Below are 13,520 nucleotides of genomic sequence, written 5' to 3'. Positions count from 1 at the left end.
CCCCAGTGCAGTCTGGAGTTGCACTTACATGTTTAGTGCAGCTTTTTTGCTTCAGTGTTAAATAGCTGCTTTCATGACAGCCTAACTGAGGTCACTCCAAGGGAAGGGCTGTTTTCTTTGCCATGTCATATCTAATGATGTTGCTGCAGGCTATATTCTAAATTAATTTTATAATTAGTGAAATTAATTTTCAAATCAAAGATCCACCTTTTAGAAAAATACTGTGCCAGCAATGAGTACTTGAGTTCTAATTGCACTTTTTGTGAACTCATTTTTTTTTTAAGTAAAAAGGAGCTTGACATGCAGATTCCCCATGGAAAAAATTATCTGTCCTGCCAACAACCCAAGAGCAGAAGGAGTGGAATGTACCAAGACCTGCCAAAACTATGACCTGGAGTGCATCAGCCATGGCTGCATATCTGGATGCCTCTGTCCGAAAGGGATGGTAAGCAGCTTTCAATACAGCAGCAAGAAGCAGGTCCTGTTTGTTTCTTGCCTTCATTCTGTGCTACCAATAGTCTTCTTGCAGCTTGGGAATAAGTGGTTGTGAAGTATTGACTGTCTAGTTGTGGCTGGCTTAAAGAACATGTGCAAGCATTGAAGATGAACTTTAGCTTGCAAAAATAATTATTAATCAAAATTCCAAAGCCTGCCTTGAAGACCAGTTTATGTCTTCCTTCAGCTCTGCTCCTAAACTCCTCTTCAGTCTTGTTGAACTTTCTCGGCCAGAGAGACAGGAGAGAGATACCCATATTCAGGTTGATCATAGGGGGACCTATTTTGGAGGACCTCTCCTCCAAAAAATGGCTGAGACAATTGGGATTGTTAAGCCTGGCAAAGAGAAAGGGTTGGGGGTGACCTCATTGTGGCCTTCCGATGCCTGAAGGGAGCCCACAGGAAAGATGGAGAGAGACTCTGGACAAGGGCCTGGAGTGACACGACAAGGGGGAATGGCTTCACACTGGCAGAATTTAGCAGATTTAGATTGGTTGTGAGGTAAAAAGTCTTTATTTGTGAGGGTGCTGAGGCCCTGGCACAGGTTGCCCAGCGACGCTGTGGCTGCCCCATCCATGGAAGTGCCCAAGGCCAGGTTGGATGAGGCTCTGAGCAACCTGGAGTAGTGGAAGGTGTCCCTGCCCCTGGCAGGAGGTTGGAGCAGGATGATCTTTAAGATTCCTTCCAACCCAACCCATTTTTGGGTTTCTCTGATCCAGCCATCCTTCCTGCTGATATTGATTCCTCCTTGTCAAGTCTCGATCTCTCCAGCTGCCTTCCTGTGGGTTGTACCAAATTGAACAACCCTGTGAGAAGGAATGTGGGATATGAAACTTGCTAAGATGATGTCAGAGTGTGTCTCGGAGTTGCAGGTGTTGTACTAAGCACACCTTTTTTATTTTCACTGAAAAGAGGCTCTCTGGGGCCCAGGGTTATATCCCACTGCAACCCTCAAATATAAGAATAAGTTTAATTGTTTTCTGCCCCCAAATTCCTTCAATTATCTTTCTAGAAAAACAGCTCTTCCCAAATTATGCAATAATTGTTAGCAATAATATAAACATATATTTTGAATGTTGCTACTGTATTTTGCTGACAAACACCCATTTATATAAATAGATTCTACTCCAGAATAAAATGTCAGCTCTAGGAAAAAAGCTAAGGCTTGTGAAATGTCTTGGAGGTGAAAAAGAACAGAATCTGAAATCACCCATAAATTTTCACCATGATTTTAAAAACAAGTGTTGCTTCTTTTCACGTTTCAGTCTGTAAATGCCTATCCTTTAAGTGAAAAATATTCCTAAATAGTAGTGAGATAAGAAGACTTGAAAAAGCTTCTCTACTTAAAAGTTCCCACAGCTCCAGGATGAACAGGCTTTTCTTTGCATCTAACATTCAGCTGATTTGGTAAAGGAGCTTGAGATTTTTGGTTTCAGTTCTGGGACATGGTAATAGTACACTTTTGACGTAATTGTGGAAAACAAATTATGATAATTACTCCACAGGGAAAAAACCCCAACTCCCATAGTAATTAACTTCCATGTTTGTTACAGTATTTTGTATTCTTTTTCAGTAAGTTAAAACAAATAATTGCTTCATAAAATTGTTGCCAAGAGAGCAGTCTTTGGCCTTTTGGAATTGGAGACTCCAGCTGACTTTGCAGTGATGTGAAACACACCTGAGTTCAACAAGGTGGTTTGTCAGTTTTTGAATTGAAGAATCAGGCTCACTATTTAAAAAAAAAAAAAAAAGTAAAATAAATTCTCTGTCCACTAGATGACAGTATGGTTTAATCTTCACTAAACTCTGTCTGAAATTACTTGTTCTCATTGGCTTCCCTTGTGGCAGAGAATAAAAATCACGAGCTGCACCCAAGCCACAATGGGAGAAGCCCATGTAGAAATCATCCTGTAACCAATGCCATGCAAAGTCAGGATCAAGCCCAATCCCCATTCAGGTCTGTCTTGTTGGCCCTGTCTTTGACTCCTGGCTTCGCAGGAGCTGCCAGCTCATTCTCAAAGAGCAGTTTCCTTCTTCTCACCCAATGGGATGAGGTTTGGGAGAGCCTTTTTTTCTTATTTTTTTTCTTATTCTGTGCTCTGCAATGAGGCTTTGTGCTCCCCCGATAGAGAAGGATTTGGTTGGTGACCAGGTTCTCCTTTCCATCCTGTCCTTTTCTAACACAGAGACTCTGGGAGCACAGAGACAAAGCTCTTCGAAGTCAAATCAAAGTCTGTGTTTTCCAGGCTTGTACAACAGAGTTGAGCAATAAAGGGACTGGAAAAAGGAATTACTATTTTACTTGTCAGTCTGCTGTAATCCTGCCTAATTTACGAGCAACTCACAGAGGTGAGCTGCTGTTTGCAGGAAGGTCTGTGGGAAGTAATGGATTACTCAACATGTGTTCCCATAAATATTTGCACATATTATCATGCTGGAAGAAATTGTGCCTTCTTACTGAAGATTTTTCTTTTCTTTTGTAATATAGTAGCATATGAAAGTTATCAGTGCTCACAGATAACTTATTAGCTTGAAGACAAAACCCAATTTCTTTTATCTTCCTCCAAACTTTCAACTTTCTTTCAATTTCTTTCAAATATAAGTTTTCTGGTTCATCTTGACTTAGAATTTTATATTGCTTTGATTTCTAGCAAATAAAAAATGTTCAATATGTCATAAAAATAATTCTTCTGTCTTTGATCATCTGGAAGGTGGGAAATTCTCCATACTTGTCACCCTCTTGCACAGCAGAAAAGAGAGATCATAGCATATGTGCAGAAGTGTGGGGGAAAATAGGCTTTCTCAGATTAGTTTACTGCACTTCAGTTTTTCTCATTGGAAAATATTAATAAATATACAAATTGAGTGTTAACCACCTTTCTGGGGAAAGAGAGGAACAGAACAATCACAGAGCACAAAATCCAGACATTCCAAAAGCAGAAAATTACTTTTTTTCTATTCCCAACAACTGACAAAAGACTACGGTTTAAAATTTAAATGAAATATTTTATTGCATTCTGACTGCTGAAATAAAACTATTTCTAAAACGTTGATACATTAGTATAAAAAGGGAAAAAACCCTACAAATCCTAAACATCTTAAGCAGGAAAGATTGGAAGGCTTTTTTTTTTTTTTCTTTCTACCTATTTTAAACTGACATTTTGATTTCTCTGTTGTATATTTTTTAGTGTGGGCCTATCCTATGTTGCAATGTCTTCATGAGGAGATGGACATATCAAATAAACATTAGAGACATGCAGCTAACCTAAGAAAGAGAAGTCAATTGTAAACCAGCACATTTTGATCTTCTGACATGTTGTTAACTTGACTTTGTTTGCACAGTAAGAGTGAGAGGCTGTTTAAGTTAAAAAACAAATTATGAAAGAAATTCTTCCCTGTGAGGCTGGTGAGGCCCTGACACAGGCTGCCCTGAGAAGCTGTGGCTGCCCCTTCCCTGGAAGTGTCCAAGGCCAGGTTGGATGGTGCTCTGGGCAACCTGGGATAGTGGAAGGTGTCCCTGCTCATGAAACTGGGTGATCTTTAAGGTCCCTTGTTCCCCAAACCAATTTCTTATTCTAAAGCCTATTAGCTATTGGGTTCTCATCTGACCCACTTTATTTAATCTCATGCTTCTTCATATATTTGGCTGACTTTCCACTGAAATCCACTCATGTGTCAGGAGGAACAGAGCAATGTCTGAGCTTCCCTTGACAGAGGGACTCATCAAATTGTGTTGACCAAGAGAGTTCAAAGTTTAGGTTGAGTTGGATTTCAGGACTATAGGATCTCCTGACTTGGAAGGAACTCACAAGGGTCATCCAGCCCAACTCCTGGCCCTGCACAGACACCCCAACAATCCCACCCTTTGCCTGAGAGCATTGTCCAAACAATCCTGGATCTCTGGCAGCCTAGGGGCTGTGACTGTTCCCTGGGGAGCCTGTTCTAAGCCTCGCCACCCTCTGGGGGAAGAAAACTTCCTAAACAACCTAACCCTACCCTGACACGGTTCCAGCCATTCCCTTAGGTCCTGTCCCTCGTCCATCAGAGCAGAGATCAGGGCCTGCCCTCCTCTTCCCATTGTGAGCAATCTGCAGAACTGCTGTGAACTCTGACCTCATTCTGCTCTTCTCCAGCTGAACAGACCAAGTGCCCTCAGCCACTCCTCATGTGTCTTCCCCTCCAGACCCTTCACCATCTTTACAGCCTCCTTTGGACACCCTCTAACAGCTTTAGATTCTTATGTTGTGGTGCCCAAAATTGCTCCCAGGACTCAAAGTTAGGCTGCACCATTGCAGAGCGGAGCAGAACAATCACCTCCTATGAGTATGGGTAAGGAGAATCTTAAAGGTTCTGAAACCTGTAATATTGTCCTTCCTTTTGCAAGATTTTTCAAGGTTTAGCAATGAATAAGACAGAGCAAGGAAATTACAGAGATTTCTGTTTGATCCCCAAGTAATGGGAGAGTTGTTAGTCAACCACTTGTAATCCCATGGATGCAGAGCATCATCCTAAGGGCATTAAATGGTGCAAACAGCTGCTGTTTTCATTACAAACCTCTGTCTTTTTGTAGAGTTGCCTCCTCAGTGCTGCTGCCTCCTGTCATCTCAAGCACTCAGGACTGCTAAATCTCCTGTATTAACTGCAGTCCATTGATGGATTGAGAGACTTCCAGAGAAAATCCAGTTGCTAATAAATAGTGCTCCTGTCCTTGTACTGTAGTACCACATGGTCCTTGTAGTGCACCATGGCAGCAGGCTACCAGATATGCCTCAGATTTTGGAAGGGGTGTTAATAGGCCCAATAGATTGTGTGTTACTGTTAACAAAATCATAATTCATTGAGTTTCGCAGAAAAAAATGAGCATTCTTCTGGTCAAAGTCCACTTGGGGTTTTTGTGTCCTGCTTGCTGAATCCCACCCACCCACTCTGTCAGCGTTCAAGACAAGGTGCTCTTCCTTCTGTTGGTGGCTTTATGGCTGCTGTGCTGGTTGTGATAAAAATGCTAATACCAGTCTGTACCAGTTTTTAGGGAGCAAGGAGAAGAGGTTGTGATTCTCTTTTTACTAACCAGATGTCTAATCCCTAGCTTTTTATCCAGAGGCAAGCCCTCAAATGTATTGTGAACTGTGTAGCTGAACACTCTGCAAAAATTCAGAAATGTAACCGCGAATATGAGGTCATAGTCCTGCTTTTTTCCTAAATACCACCAAGAAGGAAGGAAAGAAGGTATTAAACGCTTCTTTCTTGTCGTCTCTGGACTTTCCCACCATCCTTTGTAAAGGTGAAGGCAGAGCTGTAGCTCCATTATCTAGAAAAATATTTCTTTGTTTCCATCTTCCTTCAATAAAGTGATTTTATTTGGCATAATGCAGCTCTCCATAAGCCACAGAGCATGTGGAGCTGCATATGAAGGAAGGGTCTCCGCGCTGTGTGATCTTTTTTTGTTAGTTGTTCTAGGTCCCCATAGGAAAAGGCAAAGCTGTTCTTCTTTATTAACCTGGTGTTCAGACTACGTTGATCTCATTGGCCCATATTTAATGGTAAAAAAGAAACTATTTTAATGATTTTGCAGAAAGAGTTTAAAGTGGGAAGGTGATATTTTGTGACTTGAATGCAAAGAAGGAGAAGGACTCTCCATTTAGGTATTCCATGAAACCAGAGCCAAACCTATCCTGGCTTTGCCAGAACTGCTATTGAGTGAAAAGTCAGCATAGCCAGCTTTGGTTATGTTTGATTCTCGAAAACTGGGGGTCTTAAAAATGGAAACGAATCACAAAAAAAACCAAAACACAAAATGAATGGAAAAACGGAATAGTCTAAAGGCATTATTTGTTTTTCTTTGGCTGTAGTTTTTGTTTTTGTTTTTTTTTGTTTAAGTGGGATAAATGATTTTTTTTTATCTAAAGAGAAACTTGGATCAGAAGGGTGAAAATTAGAATTTGGATAGAAGATAATGTCCTACTTCCTAGCAACAGGACCTGTTGCAGAGAGAGCAGAATAATGCCTCAAGTAGACTGGTATTTATCCAGCCTTCCAGGAAATAAATAGGGATTTGAAAGAAAATGAGTGATTACTGCAATTTTCAGAGGAGAGTTGATAGAGGGTTGGCTTTGTCAAGGGGCTGTTGTCTGTAACAACAGAACCTGCATTTGCACATGGGTGAGTCAGGCACTGCGGCTTCTGGTCTCCTTGATGCTCCCGTCTCCATTTTTAGTCCATCTGGGCCCTTTGTCTGCTTTTCTAGTAGGCCCTTTTCCAGTTTGTTGTGTGTGAGAAGCTATTCACCTACTCTCCATATTCATGTTAGCCTGGTTCACTGCATCCTGGACTTTCTCATTGTGCCATTTTTCTGTGATATCATCTCTTCTCCCAGTAGCTTGAGATGGTGGGAGTGAGTTGTGATTTATATACCTACAGCTCTATTTATGTTAATGGCTAAAAGTATTAGTAGTACTGTACCTTTCTCACCTTGGATAGCCTTCATCCTTTCTTTTATTCCTTTCAACCTTTCTTTTATTTTCCATCCACACATTCTGTGCTTGTTCCTGTTCCAAATGGCCATGTCCCAGCTGCCCCAGGTGGTGACAAACTGTGTGTTCTGCTTAGGTACGACATGAAAACAAGTGTGTTGCTCCTGAGAGGTGTCCGTGCTTCCACAATGGAAGAGAATATTCCAAAGGAGAAACAGTGACTAAGGACTGCAACACCTGGTGAGGAAGGATGTTTTTTCTCTTTAGGGGTTCCGCTGTGTTTCTGATAACACCAAATATTGTTTACTTAACAGATCTCTTTTAGAGAAAGCTAGTTTTTGCAGCATATTAATTGCACAGACAGCACATTCCCTTTGCATGTTGCATAAAGATCCAATAAAATTCCTTGCAATGTCTGGCAACCTCTGCCTCGTGCCCTACAAATAGTTGTGTGTCTGTGCAACTCTTCTGTAGGCACTAGATAGTGGATTTTGCAACACAAGATAACAATTTAGGACCTATATGCTCTGGGGTGGGAGGAATGGAGCCTGGGCTTTTTCACTAAGCTTTGCTGTTGTGTTTCCCTTTTTGTTGGCTGTCTGAGGCCTGTCAAGTCAGCCCTTTTCAGCCAGAAGGGGTGTGATGCACCAGCTGTAATGTGAAAGGAGCTCTTCAGGGAAATGATAAAGAACTAGGAAAAGACAGGGTCAACCTCTTATATCTCGAAAGAGTGCTCTATCAATTGATATATTAAAAAAGATGAAAATAGATGGAAAACTGTTACTTTCTTAGAAGAAAAGAGTGAATGCTCCATGTCTTTCACGATTATCCTGCTTGGTTGCTAGAAAAGAATTTATAGGTTCAAAGGGGAGTTCTGGGCTGCTCAGTTTGCATGGAGGGAAGCCCTCAGCACAGCCTTTAGGCCACTTTTACTTTGCTTAAAGTACAGTGGGCCACTTTTTGCTTCTCCTGCACAGCACACTGGCTGCACTTGAGGTGCTTTTTTTCCATGTGTGTGGTGGGGGGGAATGGGGGCTCTTTTCCTTCAGAGTTCCAAGAGTCCGGGGTGTAGGACATTCAGCTACCAGCACTGTGAAAATCCTGGGGGTTTTTTGAACTCAGACTTGAGAATCTGTTATGCATTCTACCCTAAATGTTCCTACCCAACTCTGTGGCAACCCCAGAAGCAATGTTTGTCATCCTCTGTATGACTGGCTGGAGCTGTGTCAGAGAATCAGCACCACTAGAGAGTCCAATGCTTGATTTTTGTTTGGTACACTGCTCTTTGAACAACAGTGATTTCAAGATTTTTTAACTAGTGGGACCACTCCTAACTAGCACGAGTTAGTCTTGGATGAAGGTTTTGTATGGAAATATTCATCTCCCAGTGTTTTGTTTAATTTCTTTCCTTTGCAGCTACATATAACATTGTGAATCCATGTACTGTAATTAAATCTGGGGAAAATAGGCTTGAAAGGGAAAAGGATGGAAGAGAATTTGATGTTTTTGTCTAGGTACATACTCTGTAATGTGCTTACATTGCATTTAGGTAAAAGTGACTCAGCTGAAAAACAGGCACCATGAAAATTTTATTGAAACAAGAAGAGTAAGTGTGAAACTTCTGAGTGTTAAAAAGTTTGCAAGATTCCTCACCATAATAATGATCAGCCTTTTTATTGTCAATTTTTCATATAATCTTTGATCTTAAGGTAATCATAAAGATGTTGCTTCATTGTTGTAACTGCCCACAATTCTGGCAATACCATTGTAAATTATATTTCCTCAAATACATAGAATTTCCTTCAATATTAGGGTCACGGAAATGTTAGAAATCAGGCTTTTTCTCACTGATAAAAAGCTCTTCCTCAAGTTTTAGGTGTTTTTCATGAATGGAAGTAAAATTGGAGATAAGGTCCCTTCATAAATGTCACTAGGGCTTTTGTGCACTATGTGACTTTGAAAAGTTTCTTGATAGTTCTCAGCAAATATCAAGTCAAATGTAATTTAGAAAGTGGTATAGGAAATTACTGTTGCTTTGAGAATTAATAAGAATTGAGAGTCTGTATTTTGGAGGTTGAGATCTTCCTTTTCTTTTGTTTTTGCCTTTTGTACTGCTGTTGCAGGAGTTCTCATTCTCACTTGTTCTTAGCCAGATGTGAACACCTGCAAAGGCAATATATGAGCCAGAGGTGTCAGATTTGGCATTTACATCTGACTTGACATATGGGACACCCTAATTCATGAACACTGGAATGTCTCCAAGCCTAAGCCAGTGGCAAACCTTTTGTTATGCAATGTATTGGGAATTCATTGTGGAGCTCAATGAAAATTTTGAAGTCACACTTGTGCAGCAGTGCACTGCAGAAATTTGCTAATCTGAATTTAACCACCCCATGTCTCTTATAATCTGTCCATGCGCATATTTACAAAATCTTGCTCTTGTCTAACTGTTAGCAGAGGAGAGGGGGCAAGAGGTTTCATGTTACTGAAGTTTCATTCTTTGAAGAAAATGTCTTGACCAATATTTATTATGATGCAAAATGTTCCCAAGATTAAATAATATCTATGCTCAGGTTAAGGCACTATTAGAGAACTCAGTTCAGTGCACAGTTTTTCCTTCAGGTAGCAATTTGATCTTGGGAAAATACTTCACGTTCCTTATCCCTGAGTTTTTATGTCTGTAAAGTATGGATATAATTCCTCTTTCCCTGCCCTTACAGAGGTTGGTTGGAAAATTCCTGGGGCAGTGATGATGTCCATCTGCATTTATGGAGCATTTAGTGGATGAATGTTTTGCCATCCTCGAGCAATTTAATTGCTTATTAATTATTAAATGTTTATTATTAGATATTGTGTGAAATGGTATTCTAACTCTCCACTGATTTTGAGTTTTACTTTATTTGCTCAGCCTTTTGCTAGTTAGCAAATCAATTTATTTCACTAATCAAAAGCCTGTGGATATCAAGGGAGAGTTCCCCTTTCATATTTGCAGCTTATTGTAGCAAGGTTGTGCTCCTCCAGGATACTTCTGGAACAGGGCAGGAATGGTGGATGCTCTGTTTTGCAGCAAGGGCACTTGGAGCAGAGCAGCATATCCTAAATAAAATTCTAGTATAAAAGCATATTCCAGCAAATTCTAGTATAAAAGAATATTCCAGCAGACTCTGTCCTGACCTATTTTGTAACAGGGAAATTCAAACCACCTAGAGTCCTATACTGCAGCTTGTAAGAAGCAGAGAAACACATTCCTTATTCTTTTTATCTTATTGCACTATTTGGATTTATGCACCCACTGCTAACATATGCTGATTTATGTTGATGAGAGAGTCTCTCATCTGGTGGTAGAGAGCTCCTGGACACAGAGACTGTGGCACTTTCACTTTGTCTAAAGCACTTTGTGTTCTCTTGCTTGTAATTTACATTGACATAAGGACAACTGTCATTGCCTCCTTTTCTCGGTTACAGTGTGTGCCAGGGGAGGAAGTGGGAGTGCACCAAAAATCTGTGTGATGGCACCTGCACTGCTATTGGTACAGCTCATTACTTGACATTTGATGGATTGAAATATAAGTTTCCAGGAAACTGCCAGTATGTGCTAGCTCAGGTAAGAAGAGCATGTCAAATACTAAAGCTGCCTGATATATAAAAACAGTTTTACACCAGGTGAGAAGCCCGGTGTTTGGATAAATCACAGTTAACTATTTCTAATTACTAAGCCAGATGTATAGTAGAGAAAGATAAAGCTTATTTATAGCTTATTTATGTTTTCAGAGATGTCTTGAGAATTTTGAAAAGTGACAGAAATCAGGCTGTCATGTGTCCAGCTGGCCATCATGAACCTTATGAGAGCACTTTGGTACAGAGCAGAGCTGTCTGAATCTCATCTCCAAAATGGAATTCTGGCTATCCATAAATCAATGTTTTTTCTTTTTCTTTTTATCCTGCAGTGGTAGCTTGCTGTGTGGGTGAGTGAGACAAGGAATGCTCAATGAACCTTCCCTAAATGCACCCAGAGCACAGGCTCTGCTCATTCCTTTCAGCATGATCCCTGTCTTGTTCCGTGCACCACCTGCTTGGAGTCCCCTGACAATATCCATTGTCTTCACATCAAGGAGGAGAGGGGGATAAAGGCAGAGCACACTAAAACCAACTTTTTATTTGTGGAATCAGCCAGAATTTAGAGTTAACTAAGATAAAGACTCATCTACATGCAGATTACCATGTATTTAGAAATGTCTGGATTTATCTGAAAATTTGTTCTAAAACTAGATGGATTCACTGGTGATTGATAACAACCATATTCTGCAATTACAGTGGGATGTGTTTCTTGGGTGGGTTACTATTTTCCCCACAGAGTCCTCATGAGGCACATTCCTCCTTGCAATTCTCCTTAGGGAGGAAAGTGTGATCAACCTGCCTCTGCCTAGGTCTTTGAAATATGCTCCCACCTTGATTCCAGCTGGATTATATTTGAGGAGTGATTGCTTTGCCACCACTGAGAGCTCTGTGTAAAGGTCTTATGGGCAGCAATACTATAGGCTACTACAAAACTAAAAATGGAATTCAGATCTGTTTTCCTTAAATGACTGACACAGAGAGCTCCACACAGGGCCTTTTTCTGAAAAGGTGTGTACTGAAAAAAATGAACACGACCAAAAAATAAAATCTAAAAGGCCAGAGAGATGTGAATTATCATGTAAATGTAGTAGGAGCTCTCCAAGGATCTCAGAAATTCTGGATTTAAAAGAAAATCAATACATTAAGCTATCTGTGTATTCAGATGTGCCCTGTGCCCATCATACATTTTTAAATATCACAGATACTGTAACATGGTGGATTCTCCCTGCCAAAAAAATACTCTCCAAATTATGCATATGTGTGTCACTGGCAGAGTGTGCCTCACTCTGTAAGGGATGGGACACATGAATATCAGTACTAAGAATAAACTAAATGAACATGGGAACAGTTAGCATGCCAATATATATCCTATTGACCACAGATTACAGTGTGTTGTTTGAGACTTCTTTTTTCTCGGTGTTTTTCCCTGTGTATGTTTTTCATTACTGACTCAATTATTTTCTTATCTGATAGGATTTCTGCAAGGGTGACTCTGGAACATTTCAGATATTCATTTCAAATGAAGGTTGTGGCTTCACTGGAGAAAAGTGCACCAAAAGGGTTATCATTGTGTATCAAGGAGGGGAAGTAGAGCTGTTCAATGGAAACGTACGTATACTTTATTTTCTCTTTCCTTCCTGTTTTTTTGTTTGGGAAAATAATTTCAGATTGTTCAGTAAGCTGAAGCAGGAATGACCTCACACTCAGGGGTTCTTGATCATAAAACAATCAGGTTAGCAGGATTATATTTATCCATTTTGCTTCCAGAGGTATAATGCTCTTTTGGTATTTCTGCTATTTGGTATTTCTGCTATTTCTTGCTGCCAATCAGTTTATCTCAGATAATCGTAGAATGGTTTGGGTTAGAAGGGGCCTGAAAGATTACTCAGTTCTACTCCCCTTCCATGGGCAGGGCATGTTCTACTATCCCAGGTTGCTCAGAGTCCCATCCAACCTGGCCTGGAACACTTCCAGGGATTGGGCAACCTATGTCAGTGTCTCCACACCCTGACAGGGAAGGATCTCTTCCTAATATCCAGTCTAACCCTGTTCTCTATTAGTGTGAGGCCATTCCCCTTGTCCCACTCCAGACCCTTGTAAAGAGTTTCTCTCCAGCTCTTTTGTAGCCCTTTTAGCTATTGAAAGACCGCGATGAAGTCTCCCTGCAACCTTCTTCAGCCTGAATGATTCTCACTTTTTCAGTCTGTTTTCATGACAGAGATGCTCCAGCCCTCTGATCATCTTGGTGGCCTCCTCTGGACTCATTCCAGCAGCTCCACATCCCTCATGTATTGGGTGCTTCAGATCCTTTCTAAACATGGTTTGTCAAAGCCTGTTTCCAGCAACTTGAAGTGCAAGGAAGGGCTAAGAGATGACTGACCTGTGGCTAGTAAAACATCAGAACTAATTTAGCAAGCTGAAGTACTGAACACACACATGCACAAAAAAAAAAGAGTCACTGCTCCAACAAGTTGATACTGGAATGTTAGCTGTCCTTTGTCCTGTTAAATTGCTGGATGGAATATCCTCCTGACTATATTCTTCTTTTTCCTCCCTTTTGCTACCAACAAACATGGAAGAATTGGCCGAGAATCTCTTCCATCTCCCATGTCCCTTCCCAGCAGGAAATGAGCTTTCCAGAGGTCAGAGTTCAGCCCTTTGCCTCGAGCACTGCAACAATTCTCACTGCCTGTGAACTTAGCCATTGCAGGGTTGCAGTGGATTATTGTTTCAGTCACTGCCTTTTCAGAAGTCCTGTGCTCTGAGCTGGTGTCTTGACCAGACATTTGCAAAAATGTTCCCAGTGAAACCACTCTACATTTGCCTGGTTTTGGGTTAGCAGAAAAAGCTGTACCAGGTTTGGAATTGCCTGCAAATTGCCACCGTGCCTTGGCGGCACACAAAAACATGACCTTTAGTAAAGGTGTCTGTACAGTG

The 13,520-nt window shown here is 40.8% G+C and overlaps 1 protein-coding gene across 2 annotated transcripts in view; it reads left to right on the top strand.

Moving 5' to 3' along the window:
* The window catches only part of VWF (von Willebrand factor), a 116,388-nt gene that overhangs the window by 38,650 nt on the left and 64,218 nt on the right, over nt 1-13,520 (top strand). For both annotated transcript variants that reach the window (XM_054282112.1, XM_054282113.1), the window contains exons 18-21: nt 285-445; nt 7,102-7,205; nt 10,431-10,569; nt 12,057-12,191. In XM_054282112.1, the coding sequence (XP_054138087.1) occupies nt 285-445; nt 7,102-7,205; nt 10,431-10,569; nt 12,057-12,191 (539 nt within the window). The remainder of the gene's footprint in view (nt 1-284; nt 446-7,101; nt 7,206-10,430; nt 10,570-12,056; nt 12,192-13,520) is intronic.

This window comes from Melozone crissalis, unplaced genomic scaffold, assembly GCF_028551555.1.
Source record: "Melozone crissalis strain CALT ecotype California unplaced genomic scaffold, PUWL_Pcris_2 ptg000033l_1, whole genome shotgun sequence".
Lineage (NCBI taxonomy): Eukaryota > Metazoa > Chordata > Aves > Passeriformes > Passerellidae > Melozone > Melozone crissalis.
The sequence above is the reverse complement of the archived record's forward strand: the minus strand, read 5'-3'. Positions and strand labels throughout refer to the sequence as shown.